The sequence below is a fragment of the Dasypus novemcinctus genome, chromosome 19, assembly GCF_030445035.2.
Source record: "Dasypus novemcinctus isolate mDasNov1 chromosome 19, mDasNov1.1.hap2, whole genome shotgun sequence".
Taxonomy (NCBI): domain Eukaryota; kingdom Metazoa; phylum Chordata; class Mammalia; order Cingulata; family Dasypodidae; genus Dasypus; species Dasypus novemcinctus.
In genome coordinates, this window is record NC_080691.1 from 36,659,848 (window position 1) to 36,678,113 (window position 18,266).

General features: G+C 40.8%; 1 protein-coding gene across 1 annotated transcript in view; it reads right to left on the reverse strand.

Annotated features, from left to right (window-relative positions):
- Positions 1–16,722, reverse strand: part of PITPNB (phosphatidylinositol transfer protein beta) — a 70,783-nt gene extending 54,061 nt beyond the window's left edge. Inside the window, exons 1-3 of the mRNA XM_004461700.5 lie at positions 16,625–16,722; positions 12,105–12,135; positions 9,625–9,770 (exon numbers count right to left, since the gene is read on the reverse strand). Coding sequence (XP_004461757.1) covers positions 9,625–9,770; positions 12,105–12,135; positions 16,625–16,644 — 197 coding nt within the window. The 5' untranslated portion in view covers positions 16,645–16,722. The remainder of the gene's footprint in view (positions 1–9,624; positions 9,771–12,104; positions 12,136–16,624) is intronic.
- Positions 16,723–18,266: the final 1,544 nt, after the last annotated feature.

The following is an 18,266-nucleotide window of genomic DNA, read 5'->3' on the forward strand; positions in this document are numbered from 1 at the left end:
AGAAAATGAGAAGACAACACAGACAGCAAAAAACAGCAAGGTGGGAGGAGGGGAAGGGGGGACAATAAATAAATAAAATCTTTAAAAAATAAAAAAAAAGGGTGAAGGATTTGAACAGATATTTTGCCAAAGATACAGAAATGGTAGATAAGCACAGGAAAAAAAAAATGCCATTAATTATCAGGGAAATGCAAATCAAAGCCCAATGAGATCCCACTTCAAAACCACTAGGATGACTACAACAAAAGGTAACTAAGATAGATAATAGATAATAACAAGATAATAACAACTGTTGGGGAGAATGTGGAGAAATTGTAACTCACATACACTTAATGGTAGGAAGGTAAAATGGTGCAGTCATTTGGGAGCAGCCTAGCCTCAAAAAAGGTTAAACACAGTCACCAAATGACTCAGCAATTCCACTCCTAGGTATATACCCAAGAGAACTAAAAATTCAACAAATGTGTACACAACTATTCATGGCAGCATTACTCATAAAAAGCCAAAAGTGGAACAACCCAAATGATCAACATCTGATGAATGAATAAACAAGAGGTGGTATATCCCAACAATGGAAGAGATGGTCATAAAAAGGAATAAAGTACTGATACATGCCACAACATTGATGAGCCCTGAAAACATTATTTTAATTGAAAGAAGCCAGTTACAAAAAGCCAGATATTATATGAATCCACTTACACAAAATGTCTAGAACAGGCAAATCTACAGAAATAGAATGTGGGAGTGGGGGAGGGGAAGGGGGAGTGACTGCTAGTAAGTATGAGGTTTCTTTTGGGGATGATAAAACGTTCTGAAATTAGATAGTGTGATGGTGACTGTACTTAAGTATACATGTTAAAAGTATGATTTTATGGTATAAAATCCAAAAAACTAAAAAGAAAAAAAAAGTATAAGAATGGATAGTGGGGGACCGGTTTGGAAGCAAATGGAGAAAGCTGAGAATTATTGGTAACATGGGTTAAGATAGTGGTGATGGAGATGGAGGAAAGAAAGAAGAAGTGGAGAGAGTTAAGGGAAAAAATTACAAAGCTGATGTAAAATCTCCTGATATCTGGGAAGTGGATAGAATAACCAGACACAAAAACAAAAAGAAGTATTTTTCACATAACAAAAAGGAGAACAATAAGAAATGAGACATAGAAAGAGGAAACAATATATTTCAGAAAATATTTCTGACATTCTTCTGGAACAACATCACTCAATTTAGAAAACTTTCAATTGGGCAAAATTTAAGACTCTGAACTATATACAAAGAGATGATATGCATGTCCTAGGATGGCTAACTCTCAACACAAACAAATTACCATATTTGGTTAAAACACTTAACGTTTTATTGTACAAGTTGTTCTCTGAATGTAAAGCATCATACATAATCACGTTGGAATTCTCAGGTAATTTAACTTTTTCATTTTAAAACAAGAACATACATTAAGTACCTGGCAGATGACTCCTTTTGCTTGCAAAAATGAGCTCTTACCCTGAACCACAGGAAAATTTAAAATAATGACTTTCAAAGAAACCTCTGCTGTTCCAACCCTTGGTTAACAAGACTACTCTGGAATTGGCAAAGATTACTTTGCCAAATATCTTCACTCTAAGTTCATAAACGGAGTACAATAATGAACACAACTGAACCTATCTTGATGACCCAGATCATCACGGTTATTTGTTACAGATGCTATAGGGGAGACAAAGGAGCAGAACAGCCTGAAAAATCACTTTCTTTTAAAACCCCATTTTGACTCGCCTTTGGGTCACTTGCTTCTTTTCCGTAAGGCAGCACTGCATTGCTGCATGCCCTGCATGCCTAGCAGGGCTGCCTTTCCAGAAAATCAGTATGCCAAGTGGTTTTCTCCACTTCTGCAGGAAGTGATCATCTTTGTCACCTGAGCTCTAGTTCCAGCATTCCTTGATTTCTCGCCCCACTCAGCACAGTGACAATGATTCCCAGGTCACAAGGACAAGGAATTAAGAGGCACCACTCCTCACCATTTCTGACCATTCAAAGCATCAGCAAGTGGTGTTCCAGAGAGGCCTCCTCTAATGATTACAAATCCTCCATCATCCCGGATTGACTAAAGATGGTGAAGATGGTTGACTGTCCCCAAGAAGGGAGAGGAAAAAACAAAGATTGGTCACTGTGTTCTTACAGTGAGGTCTCAGAAGAATTGCAAGTTTTTCTCTGAAATGCCATCTCAAAAGTGTGAACATTATCTCCTTGTCTTGCTTCAAGACTCTTTGCCCAATAAATTCTGTCCCCTCTCAACCAGCCACTAACAGATGTATTAAAGAACTTAAGGAAACAAACTCTAACTTTTGTGGAAAAGGAGGTACAGCAAGACACATTATGTGTACATATGGAAACATGATTGGGTGTCAAAAAATAAGTGCACAAAGTAATGGAGTGCAGGGAAGAATCATTATGAAGTGGCCAAGAAATGTCTCTGCAGAGGACAGGACTCCAAGCAGGGTATGAGAGAGGAAAAGCAGCTAAGGAGCTGACCAGAGGCTCAGTGGGGCTAAACAGGGCGCTTCTGGAGGACAACGAGGGGACTGGCTTGCTTGAAGCCAAGGGTTTTTCCGCCGGCGGTTTGAACGACTGGGGATATGTGGACAATTTTGAGTACATTGTTAAGTTGAACTTTATTTGGAAGATGACCTGAGACTCTAAAAGCTCACGAGAAAATGGGAAATGGTGAAACCTGTGGTTTTGGGAAGAATGCCCTTGGAGTTCACTTAAGGAGATAGAAAATATCCCAAGCCTCCCACGGGGTGTGGCACTGGAGTAAAGTGGTTAAGAGGGCAGGCAGGTTCTGCAGTCAGAAACGCCTGCCTGTGGGCATGTCCTGCCCCTGCCTCCAAACAGCAGGGAGACCTGGGACGACTTACTGAGACCTTCTGTCCTTCAGTTTACTCATATAAAAGGTTGCTGGGGTGGGGGGAAGGCGTGAATGAGCTCCCACCTAGAGCACTTAAAGTGACCAGTGACTGGCACTCAGTATAACACAGTAAATACCAGATCCTCTGATTGTAATTACTGTGGAAGACCACTCACTACAAGTTCTCAAAAGATATGGAGAGAACCTCATTATTCTGTAAGAAGATTATTATTATTATACCTGAGATTCAAAAAAAGCCCCAACGTTTGAGATGTTCCAGGCAAGGGTGACTAATTTTTGGATTTTTAAAATACCTTGCTCTTTTAGTTTCCTGGGCTGCTCAAGCAAATACCATGAAACAGTTTGGCTTAAACTATGGGGACTTATTTGCTCACAGTTTAAGGCTGGAAAAAAAAGTCCAAACCAAGGCGTCATCAAGACCATTCTTCCTGAAGACTGTGGCATGCTGGGGCTTTGCCTGTCGCACGGCAAGGCACATCACGGCATCTCCTGGTCTCTCCCTTCTCATCCACTTCCACTGACGTTCTGCATCTGACTGCTCCCTCTGTGGCTTTCTCTATGTCTGAATTTCATTCCGCTTATAAAGGACTCCAGTAACAGGATTAAGACCCATCCTGATTGAGGTGGGTCACACCTTAACTGAAGTAGCCTCACCAAAAGGTCCTACTTAAAATGGGTTCACACCCACAGGAATGGATGAAGCTTAACAACAGATTTTTTTCTGGGAACATACAGATCCAAACCACAACACTCCATCCTCTGGACCCCAAAAAGACATTTTCTCTCCACATGCAAAATACATTCATTCCATCACAACTTCCCAAAAGTGGTAAGTCATTTTAGTAACAATGCTAAGTACAAAGTCCTACCAAAATCAGTTAAGGGTGTGGTCTGTCTTGGGGCATAATTCCCATCTGATGGACTGTGAAACCAAAAGTTATCTGCTTCCAAGATACAACAGAATGGGGCAGCATAGGATAGACATTGCCATTCCAATAGGGAGAAATTGGAAGAAAAACAGATGACAGGTCCCAAACAATTCCAAAACCCTCAAGCACCAGGGCAGCCCTGCCCTTTCCACCTACATGGGAGGGCCCTCTCTCCTGGCCCGAGGAGATATTTTCCATCCAGACCTTGGCTTCCATGTTTCTGCTCTTGAAGCCATTTCTCCCTTAGTTTTCCCTTCTCTGCTCTTTTTAGACCAGGCTGCCAGTGGCTCCATTCATATGAACTTCACAAAATAACTTGGTTTTACAGGTAGTTGACAAGGGTCCATTCCATCAGACAGAAGGACTTTCCACAGATGCTGCTCACATAACTGCACCTCCAATCCTACCTGAAATGGCTAACTGGGTCCATATTCAGTTAAACCCTCAAATAGAGGCTTTTTCTCTGGGGACTCGTTTTCTGTGATCTCAGGGAGCTCCCAGATAGAGCCACTTCTCTCCCTAGTCTCAGGCACACTATCTGGATAGGCTCAGAATTTTCCAGACCATCAATCTGTTTTCTTTTCTTTTTTTTTCGTGTGAAGAGCTTAGTTCTCAACATCCCTTTCCTCTTTCATTTCACTACATAAGCTGCAAAGAGAAAGCAGGCTGCTTGGTAGCCTCCTCAGCTAAATATCCAAGTTCCTCACTTTCAGGTTCTGCTTTTCATCAGCATCAGAACCCAAGTTCGCCAAGTTCTCTGCTACTTAAAACAAGGATCACCTTTCCTCCAGTTTCCAAGAACACATTCATCATTTCCATCCCAGACCTCAGGGAAGTATTTAATACCTTTAGCATCCATATTTCTACCAAAAGTCTCTTCAAAACAATCTAGGCTTTTTTAATCAGGTACGCCAGAATTCTTCCAGGTTCAACCCACTACTCAATTCCAAAGCCGTTTCCATTTTTGGTATCTGTGACAGTGGCACCCCATTCTCCTGGTACCGAGGTCTGTTTTAGTTTTCTGGGCTGCTCAAGAAAATACCAGGGAAATGGTTTACCTTAACTGTGAGTGAATTCACTCACAGTTTAAGGCTGGAAAAAAGTCCAAACCAAGGCGTCATCAAGACCATTCTTCCTGAAGACTGTGGCATGCTGGGGCTTTGCCTGTCGCACGGCAAGGCACATCACGGCATCTCCTGGTCTCTCCCTTCTCGTCCACTTCCACTGACGTTCTGCATCTGACTGCTCCCTCTGTGGCTTTCCCTGTCTGAATTTCATTCCGCTTATAAAGGACTCCGGTAATAGGATTTGGGAAAGCATACTGGCCAGGTAATCCAGAGACCCTGGTCATAGTAGGTAAAGTGGACCTCAGAATTTCAGGTGCCTCAAATGTAAAATAAAGTGTTGGTGACCTTAGCCAAGCACGCGATTCTACGGATGCTATATGGTGACACTGACACAGTACTACAGGTGAGCCAGTGAGTAAAGGCTGGAAAAGAGGAACATACACTACCAGACACAAATACAAGCTCCAAAAGTCTCTAGGAGCTATCTATGGTTATGTCTTCAGCATGCTGAACTGATACCCTGCAGGATACTAAAGTCCAAAGGGATTGTACAATCAGCCCTGCTCTACCTTGACTGAGGTATCTTTCCTAAATCACAATTACGTTTTCAGTGTTTACTGCTAAACAATTCTTTGCCCTTCCATAATCTAGTTACTTTGTGGCTAATGTGCCTTCAGCGTGACACCAAGGCACTGTGAGCGTATATATGATGGCTGAGCTGATCCCTTCTCCAGACTACAGGGACAGTTGGTCCTTGTGCTGTCTGTATCAATGGATAGGTTTTTGGTTGTTTTGCATTACCACCAAAGTGGCTGTTACTTGCCACACTGCCTGTGGCCCATTCCTGCTGCCCTCTCCAGTTTCTCTTTCCTGTCTCAGCCTCTCCTGTGCTTCCACCCACATTCCTCACCTTTGTGTGATAAAGTCAGCCTTCCATAAGCATCATATAGCCCTCCCCAGGCAATCAGACAACCCTCCACTTCCTGCCCACAGGAGACCCATGCTCACCAGGTTCTCAGGGTGCGCTGCCTACTTGTGACCAAAAGAGCATGGCATTAGAATCAGGCTCTGGGTCTCCAGCATCATGCTGCCACTCATTCACTTGTGGACCTGGGTAAACACACATTCTAGAGCCTCTATGGACAATGTGTATATTACCTAATGCTCAGGACTGCAGAGAGGACAAAAAGAGTGTACAAAATGGGGAAACCAGAGGGTACTGTGGAATGACTTCAGCTCCTTCTAGGAATGAAGCTGTTTCAGAACTCAAGCATATGGAAGGCTAGTGTACTAATCAGCCAAAGACGTGCTAATGCAAAGTACCAGAAATCTGTTGGTTTTTATAAAGGGTATTTATTTGAGGTAAAAGCTTATGGTTACAGACCCTAGAGACCAATTCAAGGTACCGTAAGAGGTATTTTCTCACCAAAGTCTGTTGCCACGTGTTGAAGCAAGATGGTTGCCAAAGTGGGTTAAGCCGTCCTCTTCCTCTTAAGGCTCCGTGAGCCCAGTTTCTTCCAATCTCAGCTATAGGCTGGAGGGCTTTTTCCTTTCTAGCCTTCTCAGCTTCTCAGGGCTCAGATCTCTTCAGTTGCAAACTATCAGGCAAATGGCTCAGCCCTCCCCAGGGCTTTCACTGTTTGAGCCTTCTCCTTTCTGTCACATGGCAGGACTGAAAATATCCAAGCTCTCTCCTCTTCTTTATCTTCTTCTGTGTGTCCATTTATCTCAGTCCACAAAGGGGGAGGGGACTCAACCCTGAGTCACGCCCTACTGATGTCGTCGAATCAAAGCCCTAATCTTGATTTAATCAAGTGAACATAAAACCTTTGAGTTTAATACAATCAAAGGGTATCACGCCCAGAGGAAAAGACCAGTTTACAAGCCAATATTGGAATTCATAAATAATATCAAACTGCGACAGCTAGCCTCCAAAGAATCAAGGTTTTCCTTTAGGTTAAGAATTCTGACCTAACCCCCAAACAAGCTCTCCAGATAAGAGTATCTCTTGCTTTAACCATATATATATAGCCCTCTTCAACTTAAAGAGATCGATTATTTATAGCTGAACTATCACCTAAATCAGATGTTTCCAAAATAATATTTATCAATTTTTTCTTTTTCATAATAAATATGTTCATGATGATAGCAAAAGAGAAAAAGGAAAACACAGAAGAACCAAAATTTTAAAAAATCATCCATAATCCCACCAGCAAGTAAGAAACATTTAATAAACCTCTTTCTAGGCTTTTTTCTAATTAAAAAAAAAAAAAAATACATATATATATAGGATCATATACCCATGTGATTCTTTTTAAACCAGAGTGGAAGTTCTTGGTAAAGATGTAACCTAGTTTATTTAACCATTCTCTAATTGGGATCACATTGTAAAATTATTTAACAACTGGTGTTTTCCATTTAATAATATATTAAACATTTCCCCAATATTCCAACTTTTTACTTTCAACTGAAAGATAATTTGAATCAATTTCAAGTTTATTCACAGTATATAGGAAATAGTGGTCTAAACAGGACATCACAGACAGAAATTTTTATGTACTGAATTTTTTGGTTTATTTTAGAACCCACTGAGAGAGGTGAAAGTTTATGAGAGGAACATTTATGAGTTAAATCAAATTCAATGAGTAAATATAAAATGCTAGAAGAAAGCTGAGTAGAAAAAGTAAATTTAATACTATTCATATTACACAGAATATACCATCTAAAATGCAAGAATTCTTTCAACTGAACTTTTTTTTAAAAATTTAGGTAAGTTATGAACTATAATTAATAGTACTATTTTAATGATAAAAATATTTAGGGTGCTAACGAATTAATAGTCAGAATTAATAAGACAGTCCACATGGAAAATTGATCATACTTATTTACCTGCATTATTTCTCACATCAAACCTGACACTGAAGCAAAGGAATACTGTGTATTATGAGAAAATAACAGTAAAATTTAAGGTTCTGGGTTCTATAAAGTGATAACCTACTTTATATTCACATGCCACCATAAACCAAACAATTGAACTCAGAAACTATGAAAAATACGGATCATCCCAGCTCATTTACAACTTTAAGATTATGGATGTGAGTTATTTCAATATCAAAAGAATAAAGTCAAGAAAAGGGCAAAGATTCCCTCCTATCTTTAACAAACTAGGGAGACTGTTGACGGAATAGAAATTAAAGATAATTACTAGTCTTCTGACTTCAAATTAATACTAATATGCATTTTTATTTTAAAATATATATGATAACCATAGAGATCAGATAGCCAAAACTTAGGGAAAAGGCAAAAGAATTGCTACAAACCAAAAAGGGTAACAAAACAAAACAATGAGCAGAGAATTTGAACAGTCAAGTTGCACAAGAAATGAAAATCATCAATTAACAAGAAAAGACATTCAATTTTATTAATAAAGAAATGCAAATTTACACAAGAGAGTAGTTTCTGCCTATCAAACAAAATTTAACAGATAGAAAAATGTGGGAAAACAAGCATTCTCAAACTCTTGGAAGGCAATTTCGCAGTAATAACAAAATTTTAAATGAGCATGTCCTCCCAGCAATCCAACTTTAATGCATTTTCCTAAAGAAATAGTAACCTAAGCATAAAAACATGCACAACCATGTTCACAGAAACAATAAGACAACAACTGGAAAAACCCTGACTGGACTTCCTATTTAGAGAATGCTTAAATAAAACTAGTTTACATCTTTACTAAGAACTTCCACTCTGGTTTAAAAAGAATCACACGGATATACGATAATGACATGGAAGGATGTTCATGACATACAGTTGCATAAAAAATAAAGCAAACTGGAAAATCATATGTATAGTATGATCTCATTTTTTTGGTAGAAAATTACAAATATCTCTCTCTTTGCTTGTTTTATCAATTTGTTTGACTGTGTATAGAAAATGACCCAGAAGATAAACTTTAAACCATTTTTAGTGTTTCTCTCTGGAGTTATGGAAATGTAGGATGGCAAGCAGTGGAGCCTAAGGTTTTTTTGTTTTAAATAGTCTTCCGTGTTGCTTGGATTTTTTTTAAAGCAGACTAATTAATTCTGCCATTTAAAAGTAACCAACAGAGAAGCGGACTTGGCCCAGTGGTTAGGGAGTCCGTCTACCACATGGAAGGTCCGCGGTTCAAACCCCGGGCCTCCTTGACCCTTGTGGAGCTGGCCCATGTGCAGTGCTGATGCGCGCAAGGAGTGCCGGGCCCCGTAGGGGTGTCCCCCGCGTAGGGGAGCCCCACGCACAAGGAGTGCGCCCCGTAAGGAGAGCCACCCAGCGTGAAAGAAAGTGCAGCCTGCCTAAGAATGGCGCTGCCCACACGGAGAGCTGACACAACAAGATGACGCAACAAAAAGAAATACAGATTCCAGTGCTGCTAACAACAACAGAAGCAGACAAAAAAGAACACAATAGACACAGAGAACAGACAATCAGGGTGGGGGGTAAGGGGAGAGAAATAAATAAATAAATAAATCTTTAAAAAAAAAAAAAGTAACCAATAAATAAAACAGAAGTCCTCTCAAAAAATTAAAATGCAACATATTATCACACTGAAATAAAAAATGTACCTCAGCATGTCTAGAAGTCACTTAGATAGTTACATGTTCAATAAGTTAGCTGGTTAAAGCATAATTATTTAAAATAATTATTAATTATCAAATGTGGACTTCCACTCACCTCTTTAGGTGATAAATTTTGTGTGTATACTGCCCCTTCTCTCCATCCTTCTCATAAGGTTCATTTTTTAAGACTTCAATTCCTTCTCCACCACCAGTTTCATTCTTACTAGCTTCAGCCACAGAATAAAGCTGTCCAACCTGATACTGAAATTTCAAACAGCACAGAATTTCATTAAGTCAGTATTAACTGCAGATACTTCTTAGCTAAAATCTTAAGAAAAGAGAAAAAAGCAAATCCAAACCACTCAGTATATATATTCTATATGAAGACATGACTTGAACCATAAATTAATATGTTTAAGAAGATAATCACCAGATAATCATATAGCTTTAAGAAACTATAATATTTTACCAGATTTCCATTATTCAAGTAAAGCACTTGTTACAAATACTTTTGTGCTTTAATATCTCAATATGATGTTTTGACACTTGTTTCAATTTCTTGAACAATACACATACAGATGTACTTTCCAAAGCATCTTCACATCTGCTATGTCTCATTTAATTCGCACACATTTCTGAGGAAGGTATGGCAAGAATTAAAATTGTCACTTTGCCAAAAAGAAAGCTGAGGTTTAGAAGGGTTATACCGATTTCCCCTGTTCACACAACCAGCAGGTGAGCAACCAGAGTAGAGCTCTCAGTAACAAAGAGAAGTAGTATAAAGTATAATCACAAAGGACTGTCGATCCAAAGAAACATTGCAGTCCAAATTTTAGTAGACTTAGGGAGTCTTCCTTTCCATGACCTAAGTATGACATGCCCAATGTGGTTCCTGCCTACCTACCCAAAAACAGTATTAGGGGCTCAGGATCAGAACTGATCATTGTAGAGCTTTCCAGTAAGCAGAAACTATTTAAAAGTATTATAAATATACACGCATTACCATAAAAGGTAGGAAACTGCTAACAGTAGTTTCAACTTCATTTAAAAATGAACCAGAATTCTCAGTGGTCTGCACCAATACCTAAGTCAGTACTGTTTTCTCTTCTTTATGAGTACATTTTCAAACAAAAGCTGTAAAATTCTACCTCTGAAAACTAAACATTTTATTTGAGGGACAAAAAAATAGAGATAGCGGTAAGCCAAGTAAATATTTATATCTAAAAAGCTCACTGGGAGCAGGCTAATTTAAGCAAATACATATAGACACTAGCATAAAAATTTACTCAATCTGGAAGGGTTTAGGAAGCTGGAACCAAACACATTTCTTAAATGCACCAAAAATAAGTTTCTGCAGTTATTTCATACTTTCGGTCTTATGGGATTCAGCACCCATGACCCACAAGTCATTCAAAACGTACTTTTTAACATTCATCAATTAAAATGTGTCTAAGTCAAAAGGTAAATTTGATTTTGGGCAGAAACACAGAAGCAATGAAAATTTATAGACCCTACTACTGAACAACAGCATCCTTAAATGTTATTAACGGACTGATATTTTGTGGCTCAAGCTACCAGGTCTTCTCTCACTCTCAATTTTTAAGAAATTTTAATAGAGACAGGCGGCATGTTTATTAAACCTGAATATAACAAAAAGCTCAGATAATTTTGGATGACAATGCCAAGACTCAAAGATTTCAAAAGCTGATTCAAACAGCTGAAACTAAAAGAAATATTTACTCAGGCAAAAATAAATGTCAATTTCCATATATAAGTCAAACAATGAACTGTGCAAGTGAAGGACAGGGTGCATGGCTTGTCTCCAATGTGTTTTGAGACTGTGAAACCTCAGGCACTACTGCGGTATATACCAAAGAGTGCCAGACAGCTACACATTTTTAATTCCTGACTTTGATTTTTTTTTCTTTCTGTCTTCTGTCAACTGTCACTTCCTTGGTTATCATTTAGGTTTGACCCACTTCCAATTCATTGCTTCTAATCTACCATTGACTCTAGGAAAACCAGATAACTGAGGAAGTACAGTGTGTAAGTTATGGAAGGGCCAAGAGGGCTTTCTGGGTTTTGCTACTTGATTTCTCAAAAGGCTTTTCTGCTATTATCCTCATTCTTGGATAGCTACAATGGCAGGCCAGGCAAGTTTTGAATAGATGATGTAGTTCAGTGCCTATGGAGGGAGATAAAATCTGCACCCACAGGACATGCAGGAGTCAAGCCCAGCTGGTGAGGAAGTCTACTAGGCCAAATTAACCGCTGGGTATGTTTAGCCTTGTGACCTCATGGAGAGAAGACAGAACAAAAGGATTTGGGGGAGGACAGAACTGAAACCTCACTTCTATGTGATGTAGAAATATTCCTGCCACAGGAAGGATGCCAAACTGCATTCTTTGAACTCTTCCAAAGCAAGCCAGTGTAACAGGAATTCATTTGCAATTAATTATCTAAAACCCATCATAATTCATTTTGTCACATAAACTGGAATGGAAAAGGTAAATGAATACTACAAAATATGAGCTTAGAGTAATATATCAAAGAAATCTATATCAGAAAGATAATGTAGAAGCTAGCAAGACTTACCTCTGGAACAGAACATGGCAAAACCACACGGCTAAAAAGAAAAACAGAAGAGAATATATATTACATATGAAATAACTGGCTTTAAACCACACATCGTATACCTAAAAGAACTTTTACTCTAAAGTCAGTGATTCTTACAGAGAAGACTCTTAAACCCAGACATACAGGGCTATCACTTATGGAAAAGGGTCGCTGCGATGCCTCCAGACCTAAAAAGGAGTTTTTAACCTGGAGAAATAAAACCATAGCTCCTGGACCTCCACGATACTAGCATTCAGTGTCGTCACCGTGCCAGGACCCTAAGGACATCATTGCAGAGATTCTCACGGGAAATAAGGAAACAAGAGAATACTCATCGGTGAAAACTGCAGGGTACATAAATGTATTATCTGTAGACTCTCTGGTCAGGTTGCTCTCACGAAATTTTTAGTGTGGTTTCATGCTCCATCTATACACTATGCATTTTGTTTTTATGACACTTCCCACAGAATACATGTCTTGAATCTCATGAATGGATGCTTCTAAAAACTTTCCCCATTATTCATTTTTTCCTCAATTTTAGCAAGAAAAAAATAAGGGGTCTTTTAGACTTAATAGGAAGAAAAAAAATTGGCCATGGAAACTGCCTTGAGCCTTACTAAGTATTAAAACCCCCTCTAGGATAGATTCAATAACCTAAGGTTGATGTGTTTGATCCTATCCCAGAGGATTTATTCTTGAACATACCAAAAAGACCCCATTAGAGCTCCATTCTACCTGCAATATAGTTCTGAAAGATGAATTCCAAGGGCAACATTATGGTGAATTGTTTTTTTAATCATATTATTGCATTTTATATCAAATTATTCCCTCCAGATTTTATAAGGAAACTCTTTTGCTTATTTCTACCATAAACGTAAGAAACCTAGTATACCAACGGTCTCATGATAACAGTCTGTTTCCAAGACACCAATCTCCCTTTTTTTTGGCCTAGTTTTTCTCACTTTTCCCTCCCAACCAATAAGCAATATAGCAGTGCCATTTAAAATCTCAAAGTCTTTCTATAAGGAGGGAGGGCAGGAAAGGAAAACAAACTCCTGGTGGTCACTTCAATTTTCATTTTCTAGAAAAGTCCCAAATAGTTTTCCTTGTTCCAATTTCTCTTCAACTGCAGTGATTTTCCTCAAACATTTATGCCTGCATGTTCACATTACCTTAATCTCCAACATGAACAAAACATGTCTCGTATTCTTCCCTCCCCCTTGACTACTAGGCCCACTCATCCTTCTTTGTCTTTATGACAAGGGTGATCTAAAGACAGGAACAGTCTCAAAACCACAATGGTTACACTTTCTATTCTCAGTAAGAATCCACTTCTAATACACTGTCCTTCTTATTTAATCATCTTAGTTGTCTCCCCACCACACTCACTAACATGCTATCTCAGTAAACACAGAAAATAAACTGGGGTGATGGTGGCGAGCAGGGTGGAAGGCTGGAAAGATATAGGTTGGGAGCATATTTTCTGGGCTGGAATACTTTGATTAAGTTATCTATTAATTCACTAGGCAGTAAGGAATCCTGGCAGGTTGCTCCAGAGGTAAGAAGCCATCTGAAGGGTGGTTAAAAACCTTGAGACAAAGAACAGGACTGTTGTTTGGGGGGGCAGAAAACTTAACAAAGGCCTAAACCAGGATGATGGGCCTGAACCAGATATGAGGGATGGAGAAGGAAGAGTTAAACTTTCCTGAAAGAGTTTCAAAAAAACAAAGAATGGCTGCTTAGTAACTCTAAAAACTACTCACTAGCAGGAAGATCCCAAATTTTTATTTAACAATGTTTTCGCAAATAACTTCTTTCACAAAATCAAAGTGACAGATTAAGATATTTTGGATGAGTCAAGTATTTTCTGCAAGATTTCCGCAATAAAAGATAGTAAAAGGGAAAAGGAAGAGACAGGTTTTGGTATTCCATTATTCAGTAAGTAGTATGTGACTCTCAAAGCAATCTGAAATTTGCAAATTTCTCTGAAAATCCTCATGAAAATAATTTCTCAAATGGAATTAGCAAGTGATAATTTAAAACCAGAATTTTGCACTAATGGCCACTTCATCCACTGCTTAAAAAGAACTTGAACTAATCACCTCCCCCCGTCATTTCTAGCCTTTTCATTCACGTAAAAAATGACATTTTGATTAAAATTTGCTAAATGTTTACCAATATCTTCAAGCAAGAATGACCTATTCATTGCTTCTGACCAAAAGCAATTTTAGAAAGTTAACCTAAGAGTAGAAAGAATCATTTTTTCAATGAACAACATGGTATACTTACTTACACTGTGCTAGACTAGATGCTGTGCTAGATACTGGGAATACTTAAAAAAGAGACAGTCCTTGCCTTCAAAAAAGTCTAGGGGGGTGAAATAATAGTCTAGTGGAGACACACATGAGGAATGAACATTAAGAAATCTAATTTATTTAACTCCCTAGGGGAAAAAATTAGATGATGGGCACATTTCAAACATTAGTGACCTCAGTGTATTTTAATTTTTCTAATAAATTTAATGGATAGCAAAAACCATAGTGTACAAATTCCCAGTGGAGATTGCTTTCTATAAGTTAGCTTGAATACTACTCAATCGTCAAAGGGATCTACTGAATGCTTAATTCAAATGGAGGGAGGAAATAACTTTAATTTTTAAAAAACATTAACTAGATCAGTGATCTAAAATCAGTTTCACAACTCAATTGCTATGTGACTTGGGGAAAGTCAATTTCCTTCTCTTATTTCCTTCATTCGTCTTAATATCTGCCACGTACCTACATCACAAAGATGTCAGGGTAATAAATGAGATAAAACTTGCACAATATATTGTACAAATGCCCTGAAGTTTTATAAATCCAAAGTTCAATACTACAAATAACCTTTAACTACATAGTCCAAAATTTCACTCTACAATGAAAGGCAAAAAGGGTCTTTTTGCAGGATCCTTACCACTGATCAGTTACAATTTTTCAACAATTCATTTAACAAAATGAGTACCTAGTATGTCCCAAGGATTATTCTAGGAACTGGAGATAGGGAAGTGAGCAAAAGAGACAATCAATCAATCAAGCATTCAATCAATCCCTGACTTTATTAAATTCTAGGAAGCAGACTAGAAAAAATAATAAATTGTGCTGTTTGTTGGACAGCAATTAAGTGCTATGGAGAACTATAGAGCAGGGAAGAGAAATATGAAATGGTTGGGGGTTGCAATTAGGTCTTCAGAGAGGGATTCCCTGAAAAGGTGAAATCTGAGCAAAGACCTGAAGGAAGGAGGTGAGTAGTGAGTTGAGAAGAGAATGCAACAATTGGGAAAGCCAGGAAGTGAGCTTATTTCTAGAGGGATGAGGAACAGCAACAAGTGAGGTTGGAGTGGGCAAGGGGAGGGCAGTAAATCAGATCAGAACAGAAAAGAAGATAGTGTAAGACCTCGTAGAGTATTGAAAAGATTTTGGCTTTTATTCCGGGTAAAATAGGGGGTCTTTGGAAGGTTTTAAGCATAAAAGTGACATGTGTCTTTTTAAAGGAGGTTTTTGATAACTAACACCGAAATGCAGTGTCTGGAAATAACTGAATTAAGTCATTTTTTTTTCCTTAAGAATTTAAAATGAAAAGAGTATGTGAGAAAAACAGAATGGCAATACTCGAAATCCCTAGTTGCCCAAGAGATGCTGACAACATGAACCCCTGTGAAAGCTGAATTTTCATTGCCAACCAGACTTCCTGTGTTATTCACCGTCCTCGACAGTGTGAAATGTCCTAACTTTTCAACAAAATCATTTCACCGGTCTGACGCCCTTGGGAACCCCTCTGGTTTGACAGACAACATACCTCATCTCAACCCCGTGAAGTAGATGGGACACAGAATGTCACCCCATCCTTAAGACGTGGAAACAGAGATTCGGAGCAGGGAAACGGCTCTCCTGTCAAGTTTTCTGAGCTACCCAGGAGAGCGCAGATTTTCTGGGCGCCCGGCTCCTGATCAACTTCAGGGCGCCAAGGTCCCATCTCGAGACCAAACGCCAAGGGCTGCCTTCACCTGGCAAGCCCATCTCCCGCCAATTACAGGCAGGCTCCACCCCAGACGACAAATCACTACCCGAACTATCGCATCTCGCCCCCACCCCGCTCGGCCTGCGGATCCGTCCCACCCGCAGGCCTGGGGGTGGGCCCCGACCCAGAACCGGGAGAAGGCGGGGTCCCAGCGGAAACTCCCGGCCGCACCTTTCCCAGCCACGCGCTCTGGCCGCGACCCCGCCGCTCCCGACCGGGGGGAACGGACGACGGCGTTACCACGGCAACGACCAAGGGAGCTGGTGGCGAGCGATGGAGTGGGCCGGGGGCACGTGCCGGGGGGGGGGGGGGGGAGCGCGCGCAGGAAGGAGCCGCTTGGGATTAACCCCGTCTTAAGAATGATTCCGCCACTTTTTTATCGATGCATCTCCAACACCCCACCACCGTCCCAGAGTCTCGCTCGCGCCCACGGATCCACTCACAATTCCTTGATCAGCACCATCTTCCCCAAACCCCTTTACAGCTGCTGCCGCTCCTACCACCACCGCCGCCGCTACCGCCTCTCAGGGCGCCTGCGCGGCCCCGCCTCCCTGCCCCCGAGCTCCCACGGCGCCTGCGCGTCCACACCCTTCCGCCGCGACCCGCGCGTCAGCGCCCTAGCGGAGCTAGCTCCGCCCCCGCTTTGCGCCCCACCCCAGGCGCTGGGGAACTCTACTGCAGCTGCGCGGCCTGGCCCAGCCGGTGCGCCTCCTACTGCGACTGCGCAGCCTTGGTGCACGCCCTCTTCGCTCCTCCCAAAGGCTCCGCCTTCCGGCCGCTTCCTGCCCGGCGTGTTTGCGGCTCTCTGTTGGGTTTTTCTGTCATTTCTCTGGAAGCCGTTTTGCTGACATCTGTACAAACCTTCTCTCACAGCCTCAAGAGGGGGCCCATCTTTTTGACGGACACCTAACTTCCGAAGTCCCCATTAAAAACTTGACGGATTCGGGAGGACGACAACACGCGGTTCTTTTGCCCTTCCTGGCCCGCCCAGCTCGGAAACGCTGGAAGACGTTCACCTGGCTCCCGGCTCACGTGGAAGTTCCAGGAATACAGAACAGGAGAAACCTCGTGAGTGCAGCCGTCTAACCACTACTCACCTTGCTGGGCCCAGTCGCAGTGACCCTACGTTCCCCAACACCTAAATCCACCCCTGCCCCGGAATCCAGAATCACGCTGTGTCCGTGACACGCCCAAGACCCCTGATGAAGTCCTCTTTGGGAAGGAGAGGTTCTTGCCCTGACGACCCCGGAAAGGGACCTTTCTCCGGAAGGCGTTAGCGCTGTCACAGTGAAAGCCCCACCGGCCCGATGCGCCCACACAACTCTCTCACCCACGCGCAGTCAACAGCTTTGAAAGCTAAAGGGCGGACCTCAGGATGGGGAGTGGCACAGGGTCTCTTGCTTACCAGGCACAAGTTTAGGCCCTGGTGGGTACAGCTGGAAACAAAATAGACACTGCCCTGTCCTCAAAAATCTCAGCCTAAAGGAGATAGCTCACTTGGAAACAAAGAGAGAACTTGGAATAGTGGTCATTGCTATGCTATGAATAAAATAGGGTAATGAAGGAGATGAGAGTAGTCAGCAAAGGGCTCTTTCAGAAGACCCTGTTAGAGCTTAGTGTTGTTAACAGCCAAGCCTGTGGAGAGGAAGGAGTGGCCTTCCAGGTGGAGGGAACTAGGCCTTGAGCCTGAAGGAACGGTGGGGTATTTGAGATGCAGCTAGAGGGCACCTGTGGCTAGAACGTCCTAAGTGAGGAGAAAGATTAGCTGGGCCAGCTAGATCACATAGACCTCAGTGAAGAGTTTGCATTTTATTCTTAAGAACCGTGAGAAACTGTTTAAAGGGTATTAAAAGAAGAAAAATATCATTAAAGCACTTTTATACAAACCCATGGTATACCTGATTCTGGAATATACCCAGTGGAGTTACAGCTGCCTCAGAAAATCCATAGAAGTGAAATATTAGTTAACTAAGGGATTCATTGATTTTCTGCTATATGTGAAGCTTTATGTTAATTATTGTGAGATAGGGCAGGGATTCAAAGAATCCATGAACTTACTCTCAGGGAGCTTAGAAGCTGGGAATA